The following is a 14,273-nucleotide window of genomic DNA, read 5'->3' as shown; positions in this document are numbered from 1 at the left end:
GCAAACTATCGATGTCAAACAGGACCCCACTCGCCCTATGGACATGTGGCGGAATAGGGCGGAATAAAGGTAATGAACAGCGACATGCACTGACAAACGTGTTTTTGCTCGCATTTTACAAAGCTAAACATGCACGTTCAATGAGGTCTTATGAGGAGGACATCCCACTTTTAAAAAGGCTTGGAGTTAATGTGGGAGCCGCATAATGCCCTTTATTTTGAATTGGTGCTTTTATGTTTATTTCTTTACATTTCACTTCAAAGTAATGGCAATTTTGTTGTGCCAGTTGATGTTAATCAAGCATTAACTGTTAATATAATTAATCAAAGTTAATTGGCTCTAAGTAAAGCTTGTCATAAATTTATCGCATCAGGTGGGTCGGCTCTCAAGCTCAATGAGGACCAAGTCACATCTCCAGGTCCTCCTCTGAGAACCTGGGCAAAAAAATTATGTGCACCCCTGATTATATGATATGATATGATATTATATTATATTATATTATATTAAGGGCTGTCAAAGTTATCGCGTTAACGGGCGGTAATTAATTTTTTTCATTAATCACGTTAAAATATTTGACGCAATTAACGCATATGCCTCGCTCAAACAGATTAAAATGACAGCAGTGTCATGTCCACTTGTTACTTGTGTTTTTTGTCTCCCTCTGCTGGCGCTTGGGTGCGACTGATTTTATGCACCATGAGCATTGTGTAATTCTTGACATCAACAATGGTGAGCTACTAGTTAATTTTTTTGATTGAAAATTTTACCAATTTTATTAAAACGAAAACATTAACAGGGGTTTTAACATAAAATTTCTATAATTTGTACTAAAATCTATCTTTTAAGAACTACAAGTCTTTCTATCCAGGGATTGCTTTGACAGAATATTAATGTTAATGCCATCTTGTTGATTTATTGTTATAATAAACAAATACAGTACTTATGTACAGTATGTTGAATGTATATATCCGTCTTGTGTCTTATCTTTCCATTCCAACAATAATTTACATAAAAATTAGGCATATTTTAGAGATGTTTGAATTGCGATTAATTACGATTAATTTTTAAGCTGTGATTAACTCGCTTAAAAATTTTAATCGTTTGACAGCCCTAATTATATTATATTATATTATACTATATTATATTATATCATTTTTATTTTATTTACTTTGGTTCCGTGAAGAATCCAGAAAGGGTTATTTGATTGTGGCTTTCTGAAAAACAATACATTTTTACATTTAGGCACTCCTGCAATCGTCACACTTTTTCTGTTACAAACTGACCCCGGCCCCTCATCAGAGAAGAGAAGGGTTATGTGGCCCTCACAGGAAAAAGTTTGGGGACCCCTGGCTTAGAGGGACGTCATCATCGAAATCGATATCTCAAGCCCCCCATGTTATGTGTTATGTTAGTTATTAGGACACCCCTCTGATTTTGAGAGAGTTGGTACGCTCCATTAGCCGCGGGAGCTAAACTGAGGGAAAGCTACGAGTGACGTCACCACTCGAAATTAATATCTCCATAAAAGCATAATACTGTATCAACAAAACCGTTGCAGCACAAACGAATGACATCATTTTTATATAAATTTGCGTCTGACGGGGGGTGGGGGGCAACTTCATGGAGGTCCGTATAGATGGTCACAAAGCACATATAAAGTGTCGTCCTTTTTTTTTTTTTTTTTTTTTTTTTTTTAACTTCTGGGTCATCCACTTGCAGTTGCGTTGCGTGATTTTGCAGCTGTGCTGTGAGCCGTTTGCTGTTGTGCTACGAGCTATTTGCTGTCGTGTTGTGGCAGTTGGGATTCGTGCATTTGCCAATTTGCAATCGCGGTTTAGGAATTGGGGATCGTGTTGTGGCAGTTTGCATTCGTGCTGCGAGCCATTTGCTGTCGTGCTGTGGCAATTGGGGTTCGTGCTTTTGCCAATTTGCAATCGCGCTTTAGGAATTGGGGATCGTGTTGTGGCAGTTTGCATTCGTGCTTTTTTCTTTTGGAAAGCGTTTGCAATTGGGGTTCGTGCTTTTTTCTATTTGCAAAGTGTTTGGACTTTGCATTTCGCCTGACACCTCTCGGCCACCGTAATTTGCCCATAAGAAGACATACAGTGGCATGAAAAAGTACCTTTTGGAATTTCTCACATTCTCAAGATTTCTCACATTCTGCCATTGCAGATTCATGGCGCTAAGCCCCCGAACTTTTTAATTTGTCCGTATTACCCTGAAAACCCCCATTTACAGACGTCGCGCACCCGCTTTTGTTTCAACCCAGCCATAGAACGAAGGTAATTAATTATATTTAGGCCTATTATTCAAAGTGTCTGTCGTTTTTAGCTTAGAATCATTAATTGATGTCTCATATTTCGTAAAAAAAAACGACTTTAAAAAACTATTCACTCACATATTTTAAACCTTTAAACAAATGAAGTCACAATGAAAAAAATGGCTTCTGTAAAAAAGTCACGGATATCTACCTCATAACTATCACTTAATTGTATTTTTTTTTGTTACTGTCGCATTTTCTCTGATACGTTAGATGATAAATAATCGATCCAAACAAAGAAAAATCGGAAACAAATGTTTAAAAGGGTAAATATATGAAAAAGTAAATCTCAACCATTCCTTGTTGTCTGCGATTTCTGCATCGCAACCCTTCTTATATCACCATGTTTCACCCATAAAATCCCCCAAAAAATCCAGCTGTGGCCATTCACAGCTGTGTCTTGACACTCATTGATACTCGCTACATGGAGTTCTTGGATCGAATCAAGGTAAGTACGCGATAATATCTCGTTAAAGTCGTGGCGTCTGTAATTCTGCTCTCACGTGCTCTCACCTCCAGATAGGGTTTTGCTGTTTAAAAAACTTTTTTTTTTGAAAATGCCTTCCTGTTCAAAATTTTTCTTCACCCAGAAAATTGGGATTTTAAGCTTTCCAATGATGTACCACAAATGCATATCGGACAATTTTGAAAGTTGGCCAAATTGGGGGTCTCAGAGCGGAACTTCAAGTCACCTGACTGTTTTCCGCCAATCGTATGTCTTTGCGTTCATATGACGAATTACCACTGTATTTGATTTTTGGCGTTAGTAAGCGAGCACCCACCTCCAGCATGGCGTCTTCGGGAAGGTCGGTGCAGTGGACGGCGTTCTTGACTTTGTCGGTGCCGTAGAGTGCTCGCAGCGTGGATGGACGGAGGTGACGAGCGATCTCCTGCAGGACGACTCAACTGGTTAATAAGTTTAAACCTTTACAGACCAAGTGACTATTGTTACAGTGGGGCAAATAAGTATTTAGTCAACCACCAATGGTGCAAGTTGTCCTACTTGAAAAGATTAGAGAGGCCTGTAATTCTCAACATCGGTAAACCTCAACCATGTGAGACAGAATGTGGGAAAAAAAACAGAAAATCACATTGTTTGATTTTTAAAGAATTTATTTCCAAATTAGAGTGGAAAATAAGTATTTGGTCACCTACAAACAAGCAAGATTTCTGGCTGTCAAAGAGGTCTAACTTCTTCTAATGAGGTCTAACGAGGCTCCACTCGTTACCTGTATTATTGGCCCCTGTTTTAACTCATTATCGATATAAAAGACACCTGTGCAGAGGTTGCGCTAGACATTTTCGTTGTCTGTCATTTTGACTGACAGGGTCATAAAAATCCGGTCATAATCTATTTTTACCCGTCACTTAAATTTTCAAAATTATAATGATGACATATTCAATAGTATTTAGTTTTCATTCATTTTTAATTAATATTGTAACGCTTGCTTGGCGGCGAAAAATTAGACACGGAAGTCGTGGTATTTTTCTCCCTCTTTTTACTCTGCTTACTGCCAACAACACCAACAAAACAACAACTCCGCTCCCAAAGAAAAAGAGGCAACTATATAGACCCCAATCACCAACGTCACACAATGATCTTAATTGTGGTTGTCAGCCCAAAATCTTCTAAATATATATTAAATGCATCTTACCAGATATAAAATGACTACTACATAGTCTGTGGTGATCGTTTGGTGCCCAGATTTCTTGTCGAATTACAGCAGTCCATCTCGCGCTCCTCTTCGGGTCTCTCAGAATACGGTGGAACTTCAAGTCTCTCTGTTTATCTTCTCTGTTACTGCAACCAACCGCCACACACGCCTTCACCATTTTGATTATTAATGTTAACGAGCAGAAAAACACGCCGTAATAGGAGGCATGTACGTAGCGGTAATGCGTGAACACGACGAGCTGACACACAATATGGCGGCTCCAGTCAGGGGGGCGGAGTTGTGACGTCATGTGATTGGGGTCTATACACAGGCGGCAATCTAGTCCACCAATTGAATGACGCGCTGGCACACTAAGTGCACCAATAAGAACCTCGCGTTGATGTGTCAATCACGGTGCCGCCGCCAGACCCCGGTGACGCTACAATATTCTGACAGAATAGCCAACGACGTCATGCATTAAGAGAGACAATAGCTAACTAATATGCTCACTCGCCACCCTGTGGTCTGGGGTGTGTATTGCAACCTGTCAAAATGACGGACGGAGTTCAGTTTTTTTCCGTCACTGTTTTAAAAAAACGGTCAACGACGGAAAATATTCGGTTAACGCGACCCCTGACCTGTCCACAATCTCAGTCAGTCACACTCCAAACTCCACCATGGCCAAGACCAAAGAGCTGTGAAAGGACACCAGAGACAAAATTGTAGACCTGCACCAGGCTAGGAAGACTGAATCTGTAATAGGTAAAACGCTTGGTGTAAAGAAATCAACTGTGGGAGCAATTATTAGAAAATGGAAGACATACAAGACCACTGATTATCTCCCTCGATCTGGGGCTCCATGAATGATCTCACCCCGTGGTGTCAAAATGATCACAAGAACGGTGAGAAAAAAAATCCCAGAACCACACGGGGGGACCTAGTGAATGACCTACAGAGAGCTGGGACCACAGTAACAAAGGCTACTATCAGTAACACAATGCGCCGCCAGGGACTCAAATCCTTCCCTACCAGACGTGTCCCCCTGCTGAAGAAAGTACACGTCCAGGTCCGTCTGCGGTTCGCTAGAGAGCATTTGGAGGATCCAGAAGAAGACTGGGAGAATGTGTTATGGTCAAATGAAACCAAACTAGAACTTTTTGGTAGAAACACAGGTTCTAGTGTTTGGAGGAGAAAGAATACTGAATTGCATCCGAAGAACACCATACCCACTGTGAAGCATGGGGTGGAAACATAACGCTTTGGGGCTGTTTTTCTGCAAAGGGACCAGGACGACTGATCTGTGTGAAGGAAAGAATGAATTGGGCCATATATCGAGAGATTTTGAGTGAAAATCTCCTTCCGTCAGCAAGGGCATTGAAGATAAGACGCGGCTGGGTCTTTCAGCATGACAATGATCCCAAACACACAGCCAGGGCAACAAAGGATTGGCTTTGTAAGAAGCATTTCAAGGTCCTGGAGTGGCCTAGCCAGTCTCCAGATCTCAACCCCATAGAAAATCTGTAGAAGGAGTTGAAAGTCCGACGACAGCCCCAAAACATCACTGCTCTAGAAGAGATCTGCATGGAGGAATGGGCCAAAATACCAGCAACAGTGTGAGAAAAGCTTGTGAAGAGTTACAGAAAACTTTTGGCCTCCGTTATTGCCAACAAAGGGTACATAACAAAGTACTGAGATGAACTTTTGGTATTGACCAAATACTTATTTTCCACCATGATTTGCACAATTAGCGGTTGACTAAATTGCCCCACTGTATGTTTTAGTCTTCCAAGACAGATTTTTGGCTAATTATTGATTTTGTCATGAAAAATGTGTCCGTCGACTTAATATTTTCGTCTTAGTCATCATTGACGAACACAACACTGATTTCAAGATGAACCCCGTGACCGGGAGTGGGCGAATGAACAGCACCGTCTGAAGCAACCATCAGTTAAAAAAAAAAAAAAACATAGGTGCAATATATTCAGGGATATTAACTCGCCAGGAAATGAAAACCTCTCGGCGTGCATGCAAAAATAACTGCTCAGAGAGGAAGCAGGCAAAGAAAGCACATCACGTGGAAAGAAATGGCAGGAAGTGGCCACAGGAACGCAACGCTTGACGTCCTTTATTGTCCTCCGATGGAACAAAGAGGGGTGATCTTCCGCCTCTAATTGGATTGCGTTGACTGAGCGAGAGCTGGGACCCGCGATGACGTCGTGGCTGGCCGCATGTGCACATGCACGTGGGATAATGAATGGTGCCATTCAGAATTGAACTCACCTTTCAAGAAATGAATGAAAAGTAGGAGTGTTATATTTACAGGGTTTGGACAAAATAATGGAAACACCCAAGAAGAAATGAAAAATGGCATGAGGAACATTCTAATGAAGTTGAGCATGTCATAAAGCCGGCACAATCACCAGGCATCAACATTATTGAGCATTTACGGCCAGTTTTAGCGATTCAATTAAGACATCGATTTCCACCTTCATCGTCCATAAAAGAGATACAGTGATCCCTTGTAGGACTGCAGCTATCGATTATTTTAGTAGTCGATCAATTGATGAACTAGTTAGTTCGAATAATCGAGTAATCAGATAAGGAACATAAAAAAATTAAAAACCTGAACTGAGCCTCAAACAGTATGAAAAAAAATAAATAAATGAGGATCTATGTACAAGAAAATAATTGGCTAACTTACACAGCAAATGTCCGCTAGCTTAAATGCTATAAAATGCTCAGGTTTTTTTTTTTTTTTTTTTTTAATATGCTCTTAACAAATGGTACTGACACATATTCCCACAAAAAAAAAACGGCTAAATATACCTATAAACTAAATTAAGAATGCATTAAAAAAACATTAGCTCAAACGAAAACTTAGCTTATGTTGTTCTTAAAAGGGAGCAGCTGGATTCAGCAATGTGAAATGAGGTAGACTAAAGGGCAGTTTATCCACCCAAATCAATAAAAGTAAATGCAACCACTTTCAAAACAAACCACTACAACGCCACTTTAATTAAACGAATACTCGAAGCAGCAAAATTAATTTGAATCTTTTTTCTAATCGAATACTCGAGTTAATTGATTAATCGTTGCAGCACTGATCCCTTGTTTTTCACAGTTACTGGGGGCCAGAACGTCCCGCGATATGTGAAAAACTGTGAAGTAGCCGCCCACCCTCAAAAAAAAGTAAATAAAAATAAACTTGTATAGGGCAGAAAACACAGACAAGGCTGAAAAAGCAGTTTCTGTTCTTGCACCCCGTCTAAAATGAACTGCTGTATTTTAAGCCAAAATAACTGTTGTGTTTGATAGAACAATATGTCTATATGCTGCCATAGTTTCATGGCGCATTATGCCCCCGGACTATTTTCAATTTGTCCATTTTACCCTGGAGACCCTATGCAACTGCTTTTGTTTCAACCCAGCCATAAAAAGAAGGTAAGTAATTAAATTTATTATTCAAAATGTCTACCATTTTTAGCTTAGAATCATTAATTGATGCCTAATATTTAGTAAAAAAAAAAAAAAAAAAGACAAAAAATGATTCACTCGCATATTTTAAACTTTTGTACAAGTTACGTCACAATGAAAAAAATAGTGTCTGTAAATAGGTCACGGATATGTACCTCAAAACTAGGGGTGTGACAAAATATCGAAATGGTGATATATCGTGATACTTTGTATCCCAAAAGGTTATCGATATGCTCCTGCCAAGAATCGAGATATCGTTTTAAAACGTTGTCAATGTCTAAAAAAATAAATACAAATAAACCAACAAGTTGTTACCAAAATCTTCCACAATAATAGTGTCTCAACTCTAAGGCTGCATTGACGGTGCTCGACGTCCAATCCATTTAGACTGAGAAGGTTCGTTCTTTCGAAATCAGAGCATTCACAGTCACTGTCCGATTTTCAGGGCATTCACAGGTCACTTGTTGTTCGTTTTAGGGCATTTACAGGTCATTTCCTGTTGAGTTTGAGTCACTGCCTATTCATTTGGGTGATTCCCTGGTCATTTCCTATTCTGTAACTCAAAATAAACAGGAAGTGACCCATAAAATACCCCAAAATCAACAGGAAGTAACTGAAAATTAACAGGTAAATGACCTTAAATGGCCCAAAATTACCTCATTGCCTGGCATTGGCTGCCACTACCGGCCATAGACGTTCAATCCGTTTGAAGTGGGAGGGATGGCAGCGAATTCGTTCTGCTGCCACCCTCCCAGTTCAAACAGATTGGACGTCTACTAGTGATAAAATCAATCCAATTCACAGCAGAAACTTGTTTTTTCTGTTTATTAGTTTGTAGAATATCCTAGAATGATTTTCCGATCAATGTATCGATAATCATTGTATCGCCATATCGTCAGATCATCGTTATCGTGAGTTTTTTATCGCAAATCGTATCGTATCGTGAGGTACCAAGAGGTTCCCACTCCTACTCAAAACTATCGCTTAATTGTATTTTTCTTGTGACTGTCACATTTCCCCGATATTTTAGATGATAAATAATTGATTCAAACAAAGAAAAATTGAAAAAAATGCTTAAAAGGGTAAATATTTGAAAAAGAAAATCTTGACCACTCCTTGTTTTCTGTGAATTCTGCATTGTGACCCTTGTTATATTACCGTGTTTCACCCATAAAATCCCCACAAAGTACGGCAATCCACAGCTGTGTCTTGACACTTGGTTATAGCTGCTACATTGAGTTTTTGGATCCAAACAAGGTAAGTACGCGATAATATCTGGTTAAAATCAGCGTGCTCACACCTCCAGTTACCCAAAATCCACAAAGAGACGTACATTGCAGTCAAACGCTAGAGCGAGAGTTATCGACACAGCAGGCTAACTGGCATGCATGCTGTCCATTATCTTTTCGACCCTTGTTGCCGTTTGGATTGCTTATTATGGGATGATATCGATGTATCAGATACATTAGATGGTTAAATCATACAGCATAAAACCTTTTATGTTCAGTATCTTGCAATCTCATTCTTTAATTATTATTGCAAAAATATTTTAAACACCCACTGCAAAAATTTTAATACTATGGTATTGGAATTTAACCCCTAAAATGTTCCTATTTTTCACTCGCCTGATTTGACCTACTTTTAAGGTGTCAAAAATGCCCTCTTGTTAAAATGTGTTCTTCCCCCAGAAAGTAGAGACTTTAAGCTTTCCAATGATGTATCACACATGCATTTAGGACAATTTTGAAATTTAGCCAAATTCGGCGTCTCAGAGCAGAACTTCAAGTCACTTGAGTGTTTTCCGCCATTATTATAGTTTAATGAATGGTTTTTAAGCACTTCAAATTTAATAATTAGGGTAAGTTTTAAACACATTACAGTCCCACGAAATTATTTTCAAACAAGAATAAAGTAGAAAAAATTATTAAATGCTTCATTAAATGCGTCCACTCAAATCCGCTCAAGCTGCTCACTTACACAAAATGAGTTGCCACAACAACTGTTAAACAAGTTAAACGATGATTGACGCATGCGGCGCTTTGAAGATTCGGCTTCCAAGCGTTTCTGGCAAGATCAAACCTTAACGTCTGTCCATCACGGTTAACTTTAATAAGCAACTCCGGTGCACTGCCTGACCAAGAAAAGCGAGAGTGAGAGACTACGTGATTGGATATGGACAGCTCTATAAAATATTGCATTTATTTATTTATTTTTTTGATTTAAAAAAAAAAAGTTTCTAACGATCACTGTATTGTAATTTATTGCAATGCATCCATATAGATAGAAAGATTATTTAACTAAAGGCCAAAAATCACACTTTTTTTTCATGTTATTTCACTTTTCCCTCTATAAAATAAAACCCTGATGTTTAACTTGGCTTCAAGATTGACCTCCAGAAAAGAAAATCAAAGAATCTCATCATTTAGCAGTTTTCTCTTCATTTTTTTCCCCGGAGTCGCCTATAGACACTGTCATGTCTAATACACGTACAGTAGGACATTGTATTTCCACACAATGGGTCCTTTTACAGTAGCGGTCGTGACGACTGAAACGTTGGAGGTCAAGAAAAACTTGGACAAAGATGGAACACTGACAGCCAGAATGGACAAAAAACAAAAAAAATGTCCTTCAGATTTAATAGTACTACGCTTTATAGTGCGTACGACAGGAGAAAAAAAGTCTTAAATAGGATTATTATGTGAATTAGAATCATATTTTGAGACGATTCGACTATATACAACAATTAGCAAAGCGCAGATGACGAGAAATTAGTCTTTTAATCTGCCTATTAGCCACGCCTACCATTATAGGGCTCTAGCGTCCCCAACAGGTTGATGACGTCAGCGGAGTCACGATTTCATCAGATTTAGTATGCAACCCAATGAGGGGGAATTATTCACAACGGGGAAAACGCGACGAATAGAGCCGCAAAATGTCATTGTTTCAGGCTCTCCAGTCCAATATTTTTACAGGATATTCTTTTTACCCAAGTATTTTTCCCCAATAGCTAAATAAATGGCTTGAGAAGGACCGGTCAGCCCGTTGAGGGGGAATTATTCAGAACGAGGAAAATGCGACGAAGAGAGCAGCAAAATGTCATTGTTTCAGTCTCTCTACTCCAATATTTTACAGGATATTCTTTTTATTCAAGTATTTTTCCCCAATAGCTAAATAAATGGCAAGGTCATGACAAATAACAGTCTTGTGCTAAATGGAATATGAAAAAATAAAAATGCATTTATTGAAGACGACATGGCAATATTACTCCATAATGGTCAAAACTGTCGACTTCACCTTTACTGTCGCACCTCCTGAACGATATTTTACAGTGGGGCAAATAAATATTTAGTCAACCACTAATTGTGCAAGTTCTCCCACTTGAAAATATTAGAGAGGCCTGTAATTGTCAACATGGGTAAACCTCAATCATGAGAGACAGAATGTGAAACCCCCCCCCCAAAATCACATTGTTTGATTTTTAAATAATTTGTTTGCAAATCATGGTGAAAAATAAGTACTTGGTCTACACCAAAAGTTGATCTCAATACTTTGTTTTGTACCCTTTGTTGGCAATAACGTTTTCTGGATCTCTTCACAGGCTTTTTACACACTGTTGCTGCTATTTTGGTCCATTCCTCCATGCAGATCTCCTCAAGAGCAGTGATGTTTTGGGGCTGTCGTTGGGCAACACGGACTATCAACTCCCTCCTCACCCCTTGGCGTCAAAATGGTAACAAGAACGGGGAGCAAAAATCCCAGAACCACACGGGGGGACCTAGTGAATGACCTACAAAGAGCTGGGACCACAGTAACACAATGCGCCGCCAGGGACTCAAATCCTGCACTGCCAGACGTGTCCCCCTGCTGAAGAAAGTACACGTCCAGGCCCGTCTGCGGCTCGCTAGAGAGCATTTGGATGATCCAGAAGAGGACTGGGAGAATACGTTATGGTCAGATGAAACCAAAATAGAACTTTTTGGTAGAAGCACAGGTTCTCGTGTTTGGAGGAAAAAGAATACTGAATTGCACCATACCTACTATGAAGCATGGGGGTGGAAACATCATGCTTTGGGGCTGTTTTTCTGCAAAGGGACCAGGACGACTGATCTGTGTAAAGGAAAGAATGAATGGGGGGCCATGAATCGAGAGATTTTGAGTGAAGTTCTCCTTCCATCAGCAAGGACATTGAAGATGAGACGTGGCTGGGTCTTTCAGCATGACAATGATCCCAAACACACAGCCAGGGCAACAAAGGAGTGGCTTCCTAAGAAGCATTTCAAGGTCCTGGAGTGGCCTAGCCAGTCTCCAGGTCTCAACCCCATAGAAAATCTGCGGAGGTAGTTGAAAGTCCGTGTTGCCCAACGACAGCCCCAAAACATCACTGCTCTAGAGGAGATCTGCACGGAGGAATGGGCCAAAATACCAGCGACAGTGTGTAAAAAGCTTGAGAAGAGTTACAGAAAACGTTTGGCCTCCGTTATTGCCAACAAAGGGTACATAACAAAGTACTGAGATGAACTTTTGGTATTGACCAAATACTTATTTTCCACTAAGATTTGCAAATAAATTATTTAAAAATCAAACGATGTGATTTTCTGTTTTTTTTTCCCACATTCTGTCTCTCATGGTTGAGGTTTAACCATGTTGACAATTACAGGCCTCTCTAATATTTTCAAGTGAGAGAACCTGCACAATTAGTGGTTGACTAAATATTTATTTGCCCCACTGTATGCCACCTAAATCTGGCTTATGTCATTTCCCTTCCCCGGCTTCGGAGAATGTAAACAAACCGAACCGAACCTTTTGAAACCCCAAAGAGGCGCACACGCTTCTCCCTCGTACAGCAAGATTTTTCTGCAGCCGTTTGGCTGGCGTGATGCGAAAAATAAACATATTAATCCGCAAAATCAGCTGAATCCTTAGTCCTTCTTATTCAACAGTACGGCTGTATAGTGAAGAGGACTCCTTCCTCCGTACACGTCACAGCGCCCTCTTTCTCAACTCGAGACTGTTGCCGGAAGTCACTCATTTTCATGGCGCAGAATAAAAAAAAACTAAATAAAAATAGCGAACGCTTCCACACATATCCAAGCGGTCCATTTCATTCAGGAGCATAAAAAACCAAGTGTATTTTGAAATAAACATGCTTTTTCCTGTCACAGGCACTTTAACTCAATGGCTGCCACTGACGGCGATAGATGCCTTCCTCCATAGATTGGACGCCTATTGCCGTCAATGGGAGGGGATGAATTAATCACACTTACATGTGTGTTCATGAGCACGTTGTTAAAAGGGGTGCAGGTGCGTGACGTGAAAGCTAATGGATGCAACGCCGGGCGCTGTTGCCGTGGCGACCGGGTTGTCGACGAGAATGTGACTCAGGCTGTTTTGAAGTCTTTGAAACGACAATAAAGTTAAGCCGGTTTATTGTGGCTGCTTTCGGCTTTTATTCTAGTGTGTGTATATTTATATATATATATATATATATATATATATATATATATATATATTTTTTTTTTTTTTTTTTTTTAAATAAATAAATAAATTAATGATGAATAATAATTGGGGGAAAAATGGAGTTATGATTGTTTCTAATAATGTTTTTTCCCCCTGCACTGCATGTTAAGGTTAATTATTGATGATTCATCGATCAAAGAGAAAACAAAGGAGAAAATACATTTTAAAATAATACACACTTGCAAAATTGAATAAAATCATCATTGCTTAGAACTATAATGACAAGCATGGACTTATTAATAATATTAAAGCAACACTAGTTAACTTTCCTTTATAAAATATTTTCATAACATTTGTGATGATATGTCGACTAACGACTAGTCTTTTACAGTGCCTTGCAAAAGTATTCGGCCCCCTTGAACCTTGCAACCTTTCGCCACATTTCAGGCTTCAAACATAAAGATATGAAATTTTAATTTTTCGTCAAGAATCAACAACAAGTGGGACACAATCGTGAAGTGGAACAAAATTTATTGGATAATTTAAACTTTTTTAACAAATAAAAAAAATGAAAAGTGGGGCGTGCAATATTATTCGGCCCCCTTGCGTTAATACTTTGTAGCGCCACCTTTTGCTCCAATTACAGCTGCAAGTCGCTTGGGGTATGTTTCTATCAGTTTTACACAACGAGAGACTGACATTCTTACCCATTCTTCCTTGCAAAACAGCTCGAGCTCAGTGAGGTTGGATGGAGAGTGTTTGTGAACAGCAGTCTTCAGCTCTTTCCACAGATTCTCGATTGGATTCAGGTCTGAACTTTGACTTGGCCATTCTAACACCTGGATACGTTTATTTTTGAACCATTCCATCATAGATTTGGCTTTATGTTTTGGATCATTGTCCTGTTGGAAGATAAATCTCCGTCCCAGTCTCAGGTCTTGTGCAGATACCGACAGGTTTTCTTCCAGAATGTTCCTGTATTTGGCTGCATCCATCTTCCCGTCAATTTTAACCATCTTCCCTGTCCCTGCTGAAGAAAAGCAGGCCCAAACCATGATGCTGCCACCACCATGTTTGACAGTGGGGATGGTGTGTTCAGGGTGATGAGCTGTGTTGCTTTTACGCCAAACATATCGTTTTGCATTGTGGCCAAAAAGTTCAATTTTGGTTTCATCTGACCAGAGCACCTTCTTCCAAATGTTTGGTGTGTTTCCCAGGTGGCTTGTGGCAAACTTTAAACGAGACTTTTTATGGATATCTTTGAGAAATGGCTCTCTTCTTGCCACTCTTCCATAAAGGCCAGATTTGTGCAGCGTACGACTGATTGTTGTCCTATGGACAGACTCTCCCACCTCAGCTGTAGATCT

The 14,273-nt window shown here is 39.6% G+C and overlaps 1 protein-coding gene across 2 annotated transcripts in view; it reads right to left on the bottom strand.

The window, feature by feature from the left end:
* nme7 (NME/NM23 family member 7) overlaps positions 1–14,273 on the bottom strand; it is a 42,268-nt gene that overhangs the window by 2,599 nt on the left and 25,396 nt on the right. For both annotated transcript variants that reach the window (XM_057840848.1, XM_057840847.1), the window contains one exon: positions 3,103–3,210. In XM_057840848.1, the coding sequence (XP_057696831.1) occupies positions 3,103–3,210 (108 nt within the window). The remainder of the gene's footprint in view (positions 1–3,102; positions 3,211–14,273) is intronic.

Source organism: Corythoichthys intestinalis, chromosome 7 (assembly GCF_030265065.1).
Source record: "Corythoichthys intestinalis isolate RoL2023-P3 chromosome 7, ASM3026506v1, whole genome shotgun sequence".
Lineage (NCBI taxonomy): Eukaryota > Metazoa > Chordata > Actinopteri > Syngnathiformes > Syngnathidae > Corythoichthys > Corythoichthys intestinalis.
This window is presented reverse-complemented; position numbering and strand designations above follow the sequence as displayed.